This window comes from Sciurus vulgaris (genome assembly GCF_902686455.1).
Source record: "Sciurus vulgaris genome assembly, chromosome: 2".
NCBI classification, from domain to species: domain Eukaryota; kingdom Metazoa; phylum Chordata; class Mammalia; order Rodentia; family Sciuridae; genus Sciurus; species Sciurus vulgaris.
This window is the reverse complement of record NC_136462.1, coordinates 31,505,803-31,523,289: the sequence shown is the minus strand read 5'-3', so window position 1 is coordinate 31,523,289 and position 17,487 is coordinate 31,505,803. Positions and strand designations below refer to the sequence as shown.

The 17,487-nt window shown below is 46.5% G+C and overlaps 1 protein-coding gene across 10 annotated transcripts in view; it reads left to right on the top strand.

Moving 5' to 3' along the window:
• Positions 1-17,487, top strand: part of RGS6 (regulator of G protein signaling 6) — a 560,790-nt gene that overhangs the window by 454,183 nt on the left and 89,120 nt on the right. For all 10 annotated transcript variants that reach the window (XM_079129808.1, XM_079129805.1, XM_079129809.1 and 7 more), the window contains exons 4-8: positions 1,778-1,828; positions 5,669-5,775; positions 7,321-7,372; positions 13,670-13,734; positions 17,210-17,286. In XM_079129808.1, coding sequence (XP_078985934.1) covers positions 1,778-1,828; positions 5,669-5,775; positions 7,321-7,372; positions 13,670-13,734; positions 17,210-17,286 — 352 coding nt within the window. The remainder of the gene's footprint in view (positions 1-1,777; positions 1,829-5,668; positions 5,776-7,320; positions 7,373-13,669; positions 13,735-17,209; positions 17,287-17,487) is intronic.

Sequence of the window (17,487 nt, the reverse complement as noted above, 5' to 3'; positions counted from 1 at the left end):
ATAGATGCCATCCGGAAGCAGGGGTGGGGAGAAGCTTAGAGGTCCCTCTTTTGAGGTTGAAATGCAGGGACGTCATAAGGACCGGCTAGTGGACACAGGACCTGGGGAGAGGCCAGGAAGAGTGGGACGGGCCCTGACAGCCAGACAGAGCAGTTAGGCCACCTTCCTCAGAGCCAGGGAGAAACAGAGGTCCAGACTCCGCAGCCTGTACTGGTCCCACTTCTGGACACCAGTCAAATCGCTGAGAAGTTTGGTTTCTGGGAAAAAGGAAATGCTTGTTAAGCCCCTCTGCTGGATCTCAGTGGGCCAGCAGGGAGTCTGACCCCAGAGATCGACCGGCAGACCCTCTCTCCCACACCAAGGCCTCAGACCCTGGCAGGACTCGGATAGCTGGAGATGACACCCCTTTCAGGCTGTTTTCCATCAAGCATTCCATGCTGAGGTGACAGAACCCTATTCAATGGTCTGCTCACTCTAAAGTGAGATCTTTGGGGGACAAATTATTATCAGACCTTCCAGAAAATTGGACTCTTCCTTTCTCCTGTGCTGCGTTGCTCTTAGAATGTGGGTGCTAAGTGTATGTCTCCAAAGGGAGGCAAAGGACTATGACCAAAATGGTGAGCAGCTCCAGGTCAGGCAAGTCCACCCCCCAGGCACGTTTCCCCTGGAGGGAGACTTTGGTGGTTCACCAGGATGGTCCAATAGCCATCTCACACGATGGTTAGGTCTGGGTTCGGGTTTGCTTTTCTCTCATCAACTAAGGCCAAAGGAGGGAAGTGAGAGAGGGGGACAACTTTCCATTCAGAGAAATCAAGGACCACTTACCTGGAGCAGCCTGGCTTCTGGGGGATTTGTGAGTTCCCAGGGGCTAGGTTTTTCTAAATGCAGGTGACAGCCCCCGTTATCCAGGCTGTTTTGAGTGGGGCGAGGGTCAGGGTAGTCAAGTCCCTGCTGACTCGAGATTTTATATTTGTTAAGATAGCACCAGAGGCCACAGCAGATAAATCCCCAAATTTCAGGGGCTTAATGCAATGAAGTTTATTTCTAGATCAAATAAGAGCCCCAAATGAGCATTCATTTTCGTGGTTGGAACCAGAGCTCCTTCCATACTGTGGCTCTGCCGTCTCTAAGTTCTTGGGTCCTCTCCATCCAGCCGGTGGGGAAGGGGAGGGGCAGGAGGGGTGGAGGGCTACCTAGGTCGGGAAGTGGCATCTGTCCTTTTTATTCACATTCCGTTGGTAGAATATGGTCCACACCCAACTTCAGGGGAATCTGGAAAAATAGTCATGAGGCCCAGTGATTGAAGAAAGGGGTTTTGGTGAACACATGGAAATTTCTGCCACTGACCCAGGGGCACGTTGATTCAAGATGGGCCCATGCCAGAAGAGATGAGGGAGTTTTGCAACTCCTGTGTCAGGCAACCCTTGTCAGTAAAGGTAGGGAGCTGAGGAGTCCTCAGGAAATGGTCTGGGGCCCCCGATGAAGGCTCACCTGTCTAGAGGAGTCGACATCTTTATTCCCAGGAAGTCTCCTGTAATTTCTCCCTAGAAATGTGGATCTAACCTGAGTCATCCAAAGTGAAACTTTTTGGGAAAAGCAAGTAACTGAAAATGTACCAATGAATGGAAAGGGTTGGATAAGGATGGACAATCTTCAGCATAATCTGCTTCTTAGGTTGGCTGATTTAGAACTCAGATTCTCTTAGGTAAACATGTTTCTTCTGCCACAGGTTTAAACACCCCTGAGGTCTTCAGTCAAAACTGCTCTGTCGTTGCAGGTACTGACATCGTGCAGTGGCTCATGAAGAACCTTTCCATCGAGGACCCAGGTACTTGACCCTTGACCCCTGCCTCCCATAACCAGCTTGCAACCTGGGCTCTCCTGCCATCTCGGGAATGGGGCTTACCGATGTGAATTGCGGAATGTGTGTGAAATCTCTCTATTTACAAATAAAATTAATACATTTTCTCTGCTGAATATCTATCTTCAAATTTAAATCACCCTTTGAGGAAATGAGCAACTCTTTAGAATGCCAAAGAGCTTGATACATGAGCACGTGGAACGAGATGAATTCTCGTTAGCCCCAGCAATTAAAGATAAGTTGTAGCACTCTCACTGAACAGCCTTCTAGAGCCAGCACTTAAAATTAGATTGCCTGATCCACAATTAAGATGTTTAATTATTTGCTAAGACTCCTTCTGTTTTCTGCTTCTGCAGGAAGCAAAGGAATTGTGGGTTTTGGGTTTTTTTTTTTTTTTCTGTAATTGTGCAATTCAATTAAGAAAGCCTCACCAGAACAACAACAAACCCTGGCTAATAAGACAGTTTCCAAATCTGTTCTCCCACCAGGAAAGAAACAGGAAAATTTATTTTCAAAGCATAATTAGGAAATGGAAAGAGGGCTCCAGAAAAATGAAAATTCTAGATAAGTAGAGTTGATTATCCATGTGCTATTAGTTAATACTTTTTGAATTTATCATGCATTTCTTGGTCTTGCTTATCTGGATATTCTTGATGCCTAAAGGTCATACTTATGAAGATCCACCGATGTGAATCCAGTCTGATGATCTTGATGGACGCTGGCATTGATTGGAACCATTTACTCCAATTTAAGTGGCCCTCAATCACCATACTTTCTGAGGATTTTTTTAATTGCCCACCCTCAGCGTCTGACCTTCAGATGAGATTCCTTGCTGGGATCAGTATGTCAGCTCAGCGTTCTCACATTTTAACCCAACAGTCCTCATCTACTGTTGACCATGAAACAATTTATATACAGATCAATTGAATATGGTTGGCTGGAAATCTGAGTGCCAAAAAAGCAGGTCATTTGTGGAAGTGACTCTAGGCCTCTCACATTATTCAGTGTCCACTCTCACAACTCGAAAAATCCTTCATTCTGGTCAAATTCTTAGTTCACCAGGGAAAAACTATAAATGAAGTCCTTTTAAAGGGTAGAACTCACCCAGGTGCTTCCCCTCTGCAGCCTGGACTTCTGATTATGCACTCCTGAAACCCGGACTAAATAAGCATCCACCAGTTTGGTTACATTTATTTGCTATCAATGGTTCTTTTGATTATGAGGCTAAATTAAGGAACATAATGGTCTTTTCAAAGAGCACTATTTTTTTTAAGTAGTTTTTTATTTAGCTGGAGCTACAGACCAAAGGAGACTTTAGAAAAAATGAAGATTTGAATAAATCTTAACTCTAGTCAGACTTAATTTTCTTTCAAGCAATTAAAAATACAAGGAAATCAGCAGAAAATAGTCTTGATAACATTAAAACGCCTCTGTTCTTTTTTTTTAATTTGTTCTTTTAAGGTATACATGACAATAGAGTGTATTTTGACATATTATACATACCTGGAGTATAACTTCCCATTCATGTGGTTGCACATGATATGGATTTACTCTGGTCGTGAATTTATATATGAACATAGGAAAGTGATGTCTTTCCTATTCCCATCCCCCCTCCCTTCCCCCGACTCTGCCCTGTCCAGTCTGGTAAACCTCCAACTCCCCCCTGACCCCCACCATTGCAAGTCAGCACCCACTTATCAGAGAGAACATTCAGTCTTTGGTTTTGGGGGATTGACTTATTTCACTTAGCATGATAGTCTCCAGTTCATTCCATTTATGGGAAAATGCCATAATTTCATTCTTCTTTATGATTGAGTAATATTCCATTCCATTCCATTTTCTTATACATTCATTTGTTGAAGGGCACCAGATTGGTCCATAGCTTAGCTATCGGAGCACTGGTTTCTTTACTCTTCTAAAATAACCATTGTATTTCTGGCACATATTTTATTGTTTTATTATTATTATTATTATTTTTATTATTATTTTGAGAACCTTAAGCCAGGTAGTAGTAAGTAAGGATGCCTGGCATGAGGAGTTTCTGTGAAAGGTCTTGTTGATGATGGTCATGTCTGTGAAGGTCTGCTATACTCGAATGCCCAGAGGACTTCAAAGTATTGGGACTGGTTTGGGCTTCTGAGAAGTCACTGACTAGGAGGAGCTAAGAAGGATTTGCCAGCTGGGTACAGAAGGGGACAGATGAGACGAAGCAGAGCCCTGGGAAGCCAGGCATGTCCAACACCTGCCTGCAGCTCCTTCCTTTCTTCTCTAAATAAAAACGTTTTTCTTCAAAGAATAAAGCATTTAAGCTCCAATACTTGTGGCATGAAGGTCACCTTCTTCCTGTATCTTTTTCTTCTGTCCCCGGGAAAGGAGCAGCTGCAGATGAGGAAACTCCCCTTCTTCCTGGACCCATGATTCTTGAAGCACACAGCAGGCCCCCCATTTCTCTGGGTCCACATCTGCAAATTCAACCAACCTTGGTGGAAAATATTGGGGGGGAATAGCATCTCCACTCAACACGTGCAGACTTCTCTTTTTGTCATTATTCCTTAAGCCTCACAGTCTGACAACTAGTTGCATAATATTGACATTGCATTTGGCATTATAAGTAATCTAGAGATGATTTAAAGTATAGACAGAATGTGCATAGGTTATACACAAATATCAGGCCATTTTATACAAGAGTCTTGAGCACCCACAGTTTTTGGTATCTGTTGGAGTCCTGGAATGATTCCCCCATGGTTACCAAGGGACAGCTGTATAGAGCTTAAAAAGCAAACTGGTCATCCCTAAGCAAGTAAAATAAAGTTCCATCCATTTTGAATCCACCGGTTATAAGTGTACACTTCTCCAAAGAGGAGTAGGTGATTCCTAGTAAGTAAAGCATTTGGATTAGAGTCAACCTCTTGCAGAGTTTACAAGTAAAGCCAAAACAAGTCACTGTTAAAAATTTGGAGCTTAGGAAATTAACAATTACTGAGAGACTCCCTGAGCACGTCAATCATTTCCATGCCCAGATATAGCTTTTTAACCAATGAAAGTACTTTGAGATTTGTAGGCAATTCTTATGTGTGGTAAGACCATTTAGGTTTGGGTTTTTCCTTAGCTCTGCTTGAGATAAAACATAAATTCTTACTATCAATATGAATCTAGTAATGGCTGATGCTAAAGTAATAAGAGGTGAATCACAGCAAATCATATTTCTTTCAGTTTGACCTCCCTACGTCACTACCCAGCCTATTGTTCTTCTTCCAATTTTCTAAGAAAGTGAATTTTTATCTACACTCACACAAGAAGGGAAAACCATACTCACCACCGATGGGAGTGTTGTTTGGGGGACAGCACGGGGAATCTGAGTCCCTGTGGGCAGTGGGGCTGCGTCCTCCCGGCCGAGGATGATAAAACAAGATGAAATGAGACCATGAATCAGGGCTGCCAGCTCTTATTGAATATTTGCCCTGTACCAGACACCGCTAAGCACTTCATGTGAAATATCTCACTTAATTAAATACGAGTTTATCTATGCCAGTGCTGCTGTTCTTATCCATGAAGCAAGACCTGGCTTTCTTCTGGAAGGCTCAGAACTGTCAGATTCTCAGAGCCAGGACCCAGAGGAGCCCCAGCTCCTGTCAGCCCTTCCCATCTCTAGGCATCTCCCCTCCCCACCCACCACCAGTTGGTGCCATCACAGCACGAACACAGTCCCCTGAGGGCGACGACACTTGACTGCGGGTCACCTTGTTGCTCTGCCAGTATGAGCTTCAGCTAACTCGTGGCTTCCTGACTCTTTCTGTCTCTCCACAGTTGAAGCAATACACCTGGGAAGCCTGATTGCTGCCCAGGGCTACATCTTTCCCATCTCGGACCATGTTCTCTCCATGAAGGACGATGGTACCTTTTATCGTTTCCAGGTAGGCCCAGCAGCGCCTCTGCCTCAAGAGACCGTTTCTGAACTCAGATTAGAACCACCTGGAAAAGCGAAGGGTGTTCAAGGAAGCGGCACTGGGAAACCCAAGACAGCATCCATCGGGGTCACTGTTGGCCCAGTTGAGTAGGAATAAAAGGTGCCTGCTGAGAGGCACCGTCTAAGCCCCTTAGAATGCCACACACTGGGCAGCTTATAAACACAAGCAATTGCTTCTCCTAGTTCTGGGGGTTGGGAAACCCAAGATGAAGGCTCCAGCAGGTTTGCTGTCTGGAGAGGACCAACGGTTTTACAGAGGACACCTTCCAGCCGTGTCCTTGTTTGGTGGAAGGGACAAGGGTCTCTTCCAGGCTTCTTCTGGAAGGGCACTAATTCCACTCCTAAGGGCTCCACCCTCATGGCCTCAGCACCTCCCAAAGTCCCCCAGTACCATCACCTTGGGGATTAAGTTTCATTAATGGCAGAAGCTGGGCGCCAACACTCAGACCACAGCCGACATTCTGCGTGTTTCCTCACTTATTCTGAGGAACGAACTGTTGGTGGAGGGATAAATATTGCCCACTTTACGGATGAGAAAACTGGAGGTGCCCAGAGAATTGATGTGGCATTAGTGCCTCTCGGAGGCAGCCTCCACTTGGGCCAAGGTGACCTGGCTCCCCTCATGCTGGGGTGAAGTTTCTACTAACACTGCTCCCCCCATCCCTGCCCTACAGGGAATTGTGGCAGGGATTGTGTTAAAGGTCTTCAGTGGATTAAAGGGAAGAAGGAACCCAGGCTCTGCGCCCAGGAAACTGCCAGCCTCTGTCTATTATTAGACACCACTTGTTTCTGCATAAGGATTCTTCACCTCATCCTGTCTCATAAGACCAATGTGTTTAAAAGACAGTATGTGGGAAATTATTTGGAAATGTAAAGTGATATTAAATGTGAATCATAGTGCTAGTTTTCTCCCTTTTTGGAGAGATCCAACTATCCAGGTCTTATGGCCAAAGAAGGAATTAATTTAGTGATATAGATCTGTTCATAATACTACTTCTGCTATGTGTTCTGCATACCCTCTCGTGATGTTACATAACGTAAAATAGAATAAGTAAATAAACTTTGTGTTACTGTGGCCTGAGATTGCCAAATTTAGAGGATTAAACATACAGATACACAGTTTAATTTTAATTCCACATAAACAGTAAATATTTTTAAATATAAGGATACCCCATATAATATTCAAATTTAAATAGGCAGATGTCCTGTATTTTATGTGGCAAGGGTACTTTGCATCAACAATCTAAAGCCTTTTAAAAAAAAAAAGAATTGTTTGCCTCATAAAAAAAAAGTCTTGCTTTTGCATTTATTTTGCTGAGCTTGGTTTTTATTTCTGAACAACTAGATGAAAATGTTGACTGATCTCAGGTGTGTCAAAGGATTGGCTATGGAGTCAGCCAGAAGACGGGCAGAGAGCCTGCTGTGGGAGAGGTCTGTTGTGGGTGCAGAGAGTCTTGTACTATAGGTACTGATGCTTAGTACTCTCTTGCAGGCTCCTTATTTCTGGCCTTCCAACTGCTGGGAACCTGAAAACACTGACTATGGTAAGAACTGAAGCTTCGTCCACACTTCCAGTTATTCCCAGAGTGCAAAAGACAGGTACTTGGCACCTGGAGACCACAGTGCCTGGGAAGGAAGGGTTTTCACCCTGCTTAGCCCTTTCTGGTGTTGTTGACATTGAACACACTGCAAGACGCAGTCCTTGGAAGAAAAGTTAGATCAGTTCTTCCAGGAGCAGGATTTCAGGGAGGGCTGGATCAAGGAGCCGACTTTCCCTGTCCCCTCCTGTTCTCACAGGTCTGTTGAGACTTACTGAGAGCTCATCAGTGGTTTTATAGTTGGAAGTGAAAGGAAGACAAACCAAAGGTGGGTATACAGATGTCACCTTGGACTAGGGAAATAAAAAGAGGGTGAAGTCAGAAGCTGAGATAAGTAAGGAGCCATATCTATCTAGGTGGGGACCTATCCAACTCAGTAGAGGCTAATGAATATTTCTATGTACCAAATTTCTGAAGAAATTACACTGTCCCTATACTTAAGATAAAGAATGGGAGGCCCAGAAAGCCCATGTCCCCCACAATCATATCTGCCTGATGGCCCAGTTGACTTTAAGCCAATGAGAGTGGAGCCTGGCCCCTCATCCATTCTCACGTCCCCCAAGCCTGGTGCAGCTGGAGCTCAGTAAACATTGCTGATGGGCCAGGTTCTCATTGAAGCCCATCCTCACCCTCACCAGCGGCATCCAAACCCTAGGCGACTTCGGGTCTGAGTGGCCCTGACACCCAGGCCCTTTCACCGCCCTGTGCGTGTTGTGCCTGAAGCCACTGCACCAGCACCCGCTGGGCATCGCATCCTGTGGCTGCTGTGGCATGAGACCCACCACTTCTCCCGGGTTCTTGGCAGGATCGTGTGCAACAGGAAGGCAGATAGAGTGCAGCAAGCAGAGGGAGCCGGGCCTGGTGCGCTCGGGGGAGTGTCCAGGAGACCCTGGGGTGGGCTGCAGGCTCTGAAGTGCAGGTGTGCGGTGGGGAGCAGCCTGGGAACAGCCATCGCCTGATAGGCCTGCGCTTGTTCTAGTCTGGGGACCCTCACCGGATGGCCAAGGCCCTCAGGCTGTCTGCTTGGCTGTCCACAGACACCTCCGTGGCCCTTGAGACCCCCGTGCATGGGTCGATGAGAAGAGTGGGACCGGCGAGGCCTCCGGCTCAGAGCAAGGCTGCCTTTGGCCACTTGGAGCAAGCGCTTCTGGGGCTGGGAGACTCGCAGCAGCCCAACTTGGAATTTGAATGATCACTACTGAGTTCCACGCAGCAGCCTGTGCGCTTGCGAATGCAAAATCCAACATTCTTCCCTGCGTGGAGAGGGTGGGAAGGTGTGGAGAACCTCGGGGAGGTCAGGACCTGCCCCGGGGCCACATCCACACCTCTTACACCTCGATGTGAACATTATTTCCCTTTCTGTACCTGTTTTCCCCATTTCATAATCGAGTGGGTATGAACAGGGACAGAAATGACAGTTTATTTCAGGCTCTCATTAAAACTAGATCATTTTGAATTCGTGTGTATCAATAGATAGCAAATCAGGTGAAGCTGAGGTGTGGGATACAAAAGCACTCACCGACATTTCCAGATCAATTTAGCCAGAAAATCAGTCAGTATTTACCAAGTGAGAATTCAGCACGGCAGGCTGCAGGATCAACCAACTCCACTCGCTATGTGATCTTGGCAAGTTACCTGACTCCTCTGTGCTCAGAAACCTCGTATCTAAGTCAGAGGAAGACTGTGGCTTGTCTCCCAGTGCTGTTTTGTTAGGGTTAAATGAAACGCCTGCGAGGTTGGCGCCTGGCTCCTGGGAGGAGCCAGTGCTGCCCTGGTGGTGGCCGTGGTTGGTATGATTGTTCCTGAGTGGTGCAATAACATTACTGCCCTAAGGGTCCTCCCGTCAGTCAGGAGGTGAAACTGAAGTGCAGATTTCAGAATCAGAGTGATTCGGATTGACGAAAACCCAGAAACTTTTATTCATTCAACAAACATTCGCTTATCACTGATGATTTCTGTCATAGATTGGACCAAGTTACAGTCTTGCCTGCCCAGCGGGTCAGGCAGGGAAGAAGGGAGAGGGGCTGGGCTGGTCTGAGCATCCTAAAGCTGCACAGTGATGAGGCGGGGGCGGGGAGAGGAGAGGGGCAGGCGATATCAAGCCTCGGTCGTGGAAGGGATGATTAGGATGGACACCACAGCTCGGGAGGCCGTGGTAGGTCCCCAGCAAGGAGGGAGGACTTGAAACACTCCCTTGTTTGTAAAATGGGTATGGTCACTGAACACCCTCACAGCGTTGTCATGAGGATTGCATGAGTGGACATTTGGAAAGTCCCCAGGACTGGGCCAGACTCTCTGCACTCAGTCCAAGCAGTGCTGTTATCACACAGTGGCCTCACAGCTCTGAGACATTGCCTGGCAGAAGGAGACTCTGTGTGTGTGTGTATGTGTGTGTGTGTGTGTGTGTGTGTGAGAATCCCAGGGTGCTCTACCAATCAGCCCCAGCCCCAGCCCTTATTTATTTTTTATTTTCAGACAGGGTCATGCTAAGTTGCTTAGGGCCTTGCCAAATTGCTGAGGCTGACCTCCAGCTTTCGATCCTCTTGCCTCAGCCTCCTGAATCTTGGGGATGACAGGCATATGCCACTGTGCCCAGCCACAGTGCAGTTTTCATGAGTGAGTGGATAGATACATTAATGAGTAAATGGGTCAGAGAATGTCACAATGAAAGTCCGAACGTGACCTCAATTCTCATCCCAGCTGTCACTCACCAGCCTCTGGGTGAATCTCTTCTCTGCGCTTTGGTTTTCCCCATCTGTAAGTGAGGAATGTACAGTTGGTGGCTGCCAAGTTATTTCCAATACTTAAATTGTGTTCTTCTAAAAATAACTAGAGGATAAGGAAAATAGAGAATTAAGTGATTTGTGTTTCTCCAGTTTAAGAGATCCAGGTAAACAGTGATGTCCCAAGTCAAGACAGAAAGATTGCAAAGGGGTCTGTTGTTTAAGTACACTGAAATCCAATGAGTTCAGTATTTTTTGTATTTTAATTTAACATATAGCACATGAATCTGTCCCCTTTACAAACACACTGCATTTTTATGTTGGGGACATGTGGCGAGCCCAAGGCAGAAGTCAGTTCATCCCAGAGGGACTCCAGGCCTGGGGACAGGGAGACAATGTCTGCAGGGGAAGGACCGTGGTAGGGCAGACAAGCCCAGGGGAGGTCAGCACCAAGGACCCTCCCTCCCCAACAGACACCCTAATGCGTGACATCGACCACAGGGAAGTGGGCTGGAAGCTGTGACCAGGACGCACTGTCACCAGTGAGGCACCAGCTTTGCATCCCTGTGCCTCACTTCCCCACCTGGCTGGCCCATTTTGTCCCAGATGGGTTGGAAATGTCCTGGGATGACTCTAGCTTCATAGTCCAAATTTGGGTTAGCTTTTTGTTTTAGTCAGCTTTTTTCACCGCCGTGACCAAAAAGCCCAACAAGAACAACTCAGGAGAGGAAAAGTTTGTTTGGGGCTCACAGTTCTGGATGTCTCAGTCCGGAGACAGCCAGCTCCCTGGCTCTTGGCCTGAGATGAGGCAGAACATTGTGGCGTGAAGGAGGAAAACAGCTCAGGACACCACCACCAGGGAGCAGAGAGCCCTCCTCTCACCAGAGACGAAATATATACCCCAGAGGCACACCCCCAGTGACCCACCTTCTCCATCCACACTGGATTAACCCAGTTAGTTAATCCATTCAAGTGGATTCAGGTCCGGAGTAGGCTAAGGCTCTCATAACCCCATCCTTTCACCTCTCAACTTTCCTGCATTGTCTCACATCTGAGCTTTTTGGGAACACCTCACATTCTAAATCATGATACCTTTTCTGAGATTGACATTTAGCTACTGGAAAACACCATCCACCATGGGCAGCTTTGTTAAAGCAACTGCCACCTGCACTGACCTATGCTGCTCGCAGGTACCGAGACCAGGGCTGCAGGGCAGGCGAGGGGCCAAGCTTCCTGCTTGAGGTTGCTCCCAAATCCACAGACTGCCAGAGGCTGCAGGAGGTGCTTTGTGAAGGACAGACGCCCCTTCACCAGACACTGTGCAGAGCAGGCGCTGCTTAGTTCACTGGGAAAGCTGGAGAACAGAAAATCACTTTAAAAACGAGACCTTAAGCTCTTCATAGGAATGTGAGGTGTGCAAAGGTATGTGATGCGCCAGTCTTTGAGGCAGGACCACAACTTCTCTTCCGCTGTGGATGCCAAGAATTAGAGCTTCTGTCTCAAATAAGCCACACTCAAATCACCCAGCTGGGGTATTGTTGATCAAGAATCTTGTCTTGTGATCAAGAATCACAAGACACTTTTGAAGCTTCCTGAATACTCTCCTAGATTATTCTTATTTTTTTCATGTATTTTTCCAGCTGTCTCGTCTGTGACAAATTCACCAGCAGTTGCCTTCACTGATTTCTCCTTTATTAGTTAAGTTGTTCTGACCACTCAGCTGAGTCCTCATAGGAACGATGACCCTCTCTTTTCACATCAAGTTCATTGGTAGAGATGCCCTTCAACTTATGGAAGGGCTGCGCCCTGATAAACCCAACATACGCTGAAAACATCAAACGCTGAAGGTACATTCAGTACATCTCACCCACCGAACATCAGGGCTCAGCAACCGACACACACCACAGACCCTGGAGCCCACGTCTGACCGGGAGCTGTGACTCTCCGCCACTGCCTGGCATCTCCAGAGTGGCAAACCGCATAGCACTAGCCCGGGAAGAGATCCAAATTTGAAATTCAAAGTATGGTTTCTATCGGGTGCATATAGCTTTCACATTGTTGTAAAGACAAAATAATCATTAAGTAGAACCAATGTTCTGAGACTGTGTGTATATATAATATTTAGTGAACTTACATTGTCAAAATAACAAGTATGCCTGACATAAGCAGATTTGGGAGCCACCACAACTGTGCCCCCGTCAGCACACGGTTCAACAGTAGGAAGCAGGCGTATGGGCATCCCAGAGAGCAGGCTGCTAGCCGCAAAGCGCCGGGGGTCACGGGCTGCTGTCAGTCAATATTTCAGAGCAAATGGAGGAAGTTGGTTGAGCCAGAAAGGAGCGGACTAACGGTCTCTTGGAGTCATTTTTTTTTTTTTTTTTTTTTTTTTTTTTTTTTTGCGATGCTGGGGATTTGAACCCAGGGCCTTGGGCTTGCGAGGTCTTGGAGTCATTAAGTTCAAACAGCTTCATAGTCACGGGTCCTGCGTGACCTTCTCTTCTGCTCATCCGATTACTCATTCATGCTGTTCACCCATTTCCCTGGATCCTTCCAAATGGCACCAGGAGAAAGACCCCAAGAAGCAGAGCTAGGGAGAGGAGGTGAGGGAGGCCACCCTTCCCTCACCTGAGCCGAGAGCCCCACCTTGTCCTGCCTTTCCCCTGCTCTTTCCTTCCACCTGGCAGGACAGGTCCAGGGGCTAGGGGCAGGGTTAGAGCTGGATTAGACATAGCCTTGTCCCTAAAGAACCTTCAGCATAGAGCAATGGACAGTCAGGAAACACAGGAGTTCAGGGCAGTGGACTGGTTGCAGGTTGCACAGATGGGGTCTGGTACCGAGCAGGTGTCAGAGACTAGCAGGAGGTCACCAGCCAGAGGGAGAGGGGAGAGAAGAGAGAGGCCATCCATGTAGGGACACGTGTGCAGAGGAGGGAAACTAAGTAGCTGGAAATGCGGTGGCCTTGTAATCCCTGGATGAGGGATTACGGAGGGTGACAGACAAGGTTGACAGACAAGCAGAGACTGGATCCCTGTATTGGCCTCCCTAGGGATCCTGGCCTTTCTTCTGAAGCCACTGAGGATTCATGCACGTCTTAGTCACAGGGCAACTCGGTCTACTTGTAAAAGAAAGAACTCTGCGTGGAGCGTGTCTGGGTGCAGCAGAGTGAAGGGGAAGGAGAGGAGTGGCCAGGATTGGCAGATGGGTCCTCAGGGATCCTGGCCTACAGAGAGCCTCCCAGAGGTCAGGTGGCATGACTTCTCCTTAGGATAAACATTCTTCACAGGACAGAGTGGACACAGTGAGGGCCAGCTGGCTGAATGCATGGAAAAATGGATGCATGGATTGATGGATGAATTTATGGATGGATGGATGGATGGATGGATGGATGGATGGATGGATGGACAGATGGATGATGGATAAATGGAGGGATGAAGGGAGGGATGGAGGGATGGGTGGGTGGGTGGGTTTATGATTCCCCTGCCTTGTGGCCTGACCCAGCTGCCCTTTCTCTTCCTTCCAGCCATCTATCTCTGTAAGAGGACCATGCAGAACAAAGCGAGGCTGGAACTGGCTGATTATGAAGCCGTAAGTGTGGCAGTTTCCCACAGATGTGGGAGGCGCTCCAAGCGCTAAGCTTGTGTTTTCCCTTTCTTCCCGTCTAGTCGCTTTCTGACAGGGGGACAGGGTCTCTTCTATTTACTCTCCTCTGTTCTCAGCTTCTCTCACATCACAATAAAATTGCATTTTATATAAATAACACTCAAAACTCAGCCACAAAAGAATAAACAACTCAACATAAAAATGGACAAAGTACTTGAACGGATATTTCACCAAGGAGGACAAAGAGATGGCAAGGAAGCACATAGAAAGATGGCCAATGTCATTAGCCCTCTGGGAAGCACGCGAACTCCATGGTGAGGTACCACCACAGACCTTTTAAAATGAGTAGAATAAAAAATACTGGCATTACCAAGTGCTAGTGAGCATGCGGAACCAGCCTGTATGACTGGTGGTGGCAAAACGGTACAGCCACTCTGGAAAATGTTTTGGCAGTCTCTTATAAACATACACTTACCATATAACCTGGTAATCTCACTGCTACATACATATGCAAGATAAATTAGAACTTATGTTCACAGGACAGCCTGTACACTAAGGTCCAAGCCAGCTTTATATGTAATAACTAAAAACCGAAAACCATCCAAATGTATGTTAACAGGTCCCTGGCTAAAGTGTGATGATATATCCATTCAATGGAATACTATTCTGCAGGAAAAAAGGAATGAACTATTGATATACACAGTCACTTGGCTGAGTATCAAAGACATTATGTTGAATGGAAGGAGTCAGTCTCAAGTCAGTCTCAATGATTTATATATCATTCTTATAAAGAAAAAACTATCATGAGGGAAAAAATATCAGTGACTTTGGCTATGGGTGGGGTAGGATGTGACTATAAAGTGATAGCTGGAGAGATCCTGAGAGGGTGAGGAACTATTTTGTATCCTGATTGTGGTTACATGAACCTGTGCATGTGTCCACATTCACAGAAGTGTTAACTGTTGCAAAAGTTAAAAAGTCAAATTTACTATACAGTAATCTTTTAAAGTGAAATGTAAAATTGTGTCTTTATACCCACACTCCTGCATAATCTAAGGCAAAATTCAATCCAGAAAATAAGATATGTATCACCCAGCTATCTCCATTTCCTGCTTTCTTACCTTCCTCCCCCATCTTCTTCCTTCTTGCAAGAACGAGAGGTCCCACGACCATGCTCCTAACCATTTTCATCTGACAGGGCCTGGCCACCAAAGCACAGAGAACCTGAAGAAAGAGCTTCAGACATATTTTTAACTTTTGATGGCAGAATCTTTCCCCCAAACTGAACTTTATATGTGGCACAGACAATCAGGAAAATTGGCTAAACTTCTGTACCTTCCACTTCCCAATCCCTACATAACCCCCAGCAGAGGTATTGCTCAGCCATGAGAAGACTGAGGGACCAGCCACTGTGGGAGGAGAGGGGACACTGAGGGCAGGGGACAACCCTTCCTTGGAAGGTCCGGCATTCACATCTTCAGACCCGCTCACCTTCCAAACACCCTCCCACTTGCACTGTCCCAGTCTTCCAGAAGAATAATGAGGTCCCTCTGCCAGGCCTCGCCTCCCCTGAGGACCTGTGCCCAAGCTCACCAAGCTACCTATACCCTCGATCCCTCAAGCAAATAAATGTGTGTGCCAAGGGACAGCAAGCAGGACCTGTGGACGGCTCCCCTCCCTCTCTGATCTCTCTGGCATCGTGCACCTGTGACTGAGAGGAGAGAGAGGAGGAGGACGCAGGGCAGAAGCTGGTCCAGAGACCTGGGACCTGGCTAAGTCTGCATGTCCCACCGTGGGAAGGAATGCTGCCTAGGATCTTCCCCAGCAAACCTGGCAGGGTGGCTCTGATGCTCTAGAAGTCGCATCGCCCTTCTTTCCGAAGACGGCTGTTTACTCCGTGTGTAACCGGGACAAGAAACTTTAACACGATACATCGCTGCCCTAACACAACCTTTAGGAAAGATCCAGACTGCGAGGGATGGGGCCCCTCCCCCCTGTTTCTCTTCCCCCATATAGAAAACAAGTCCTGCCCAGAAGTAAAACTGCACCAGCTCCCGATGCATTTTACTGGGTTTTCTCTTCTGTCACACTGAACTATTCTGCTCTGGCGTTTGTAAAGAATATGACATGTTTTTTCAGGTGGAGGTCCTGCACAAAAATCATTAGAAACAAACAAACAAGAAAAGAGCATTTTGTTTCCAAAATGCAGTGATTTTACTTAATTTTTCTGGTTATATTCTCTTTGTAGAAAACAAAAATTCAGATAGCAAGAAAGGAGAGATAATAACCTATATTACCTATATTACCTATGATTTCCCCCTCCACAGTTTTTCTATACATACATTTTCCTTCCTTATCAAAAAAAAAAAAAAATAGAATTGTACAGGAAAGATTATTGTGCTTCTCTCCCAGTCCTATACGGCACTATCTGAGAAAACGTTCCATGGCAGTAATACTAATCTACAGTAACATTTTTAATGGCCGCCTAGTATTCCATGGTGTGACTTTGTCATAGTTCATATAACTACTCCCTAATTGACTGACATTTAGTCATCAGCAGCTTGGATTCCCAGGAACAGTGGAAAGTCAAAAGGACAGATTTTTAGATGTACTTGCACACCAAGCTTTGGTAATAGCTGTGAGTTCATGTGTGATGCTCTTCAGTTGAAGCTCCCTTTATAATAATAATCCACTAATGAGGGTAATCAATTAGCATTGGCATGAGTTCTATGAAAATACATAGCATAATGTGGGTTCTGGCCTTGCATTAATCAGAATTAGGAGGATCATTAGGGGGCCTGTCAGACTCCCCTCCTCACCGTCCTAATGTTCCACTAGCTAAGTCTGCAGACTTCGAAAAAATACTTCTCCGCTTTTTTTTCCTAACAGCAATCCTTGATGACTTCCTTTCTCCTGTTTTGGGGCTTTCCATTCATGAAAATCACAAATGGAGGCACTCCCTTTGGTGCACTTTTGAATCCTGACATTAAAAATCACTCATGCCAAGTCTTCCTGGTTCTCCTCCCCTGCGAACTTCCCAGATCCCTGCTGAAAGGCTTGTCCTGGAGAGGTTCATCCTTGGTTTTGCTCTTGGAGAGACCCAACAGGTTGCAAAGACCCTGTCATCCCTTCCCTATAGCCACAAACCATGATGCTCAGTAGCCTTTATAACAAGTGCTATGTGAGTTGTGCTCTTATAAAACACACAAGAAGAGAGGTATCAGGTGAACCACAGAGACTTCGAGCTTAATGGATGTGCAAATGAATATTAATAGTTCGGCTCTGTACAAGCAGAGTGTGGTGCAAAGTCAAATTGTGTTCATGTCCAGCCGACTTAATGTGGGGCCCTGCTGTTTGGTTGGGAGTAACCAAAATGGATGGCTGCCTTGTAATAAGCACGGGTGTCAATGCGTTCACTTACGATGATTAATGCCTTTTTGTTGATTTCATTTCTCCCTAGGAGAACTTAGCAAGACTCCAGAGGGCGTTCGCCAGGAAGTGGGAATTCATCTTTATGCAAGCAGAAGCTCAAGTAAAGTAGGTGCACATAATAGAGACCCTCCAAGAGAGAAAAAGGAACATCTCCTCTGAAACAGGAGATGGTGTGAGGGTGGGATTGCTGAAGCCAGGTTTCCCGCTGCCATTCACCTCTTTAATCTCTCAGGAGAGCAGCCGTGAAGAAAGTGGGGTCAGGATGGATAGGTCTCATCCTTGGAACCCACATAGCTCTAAAATAGT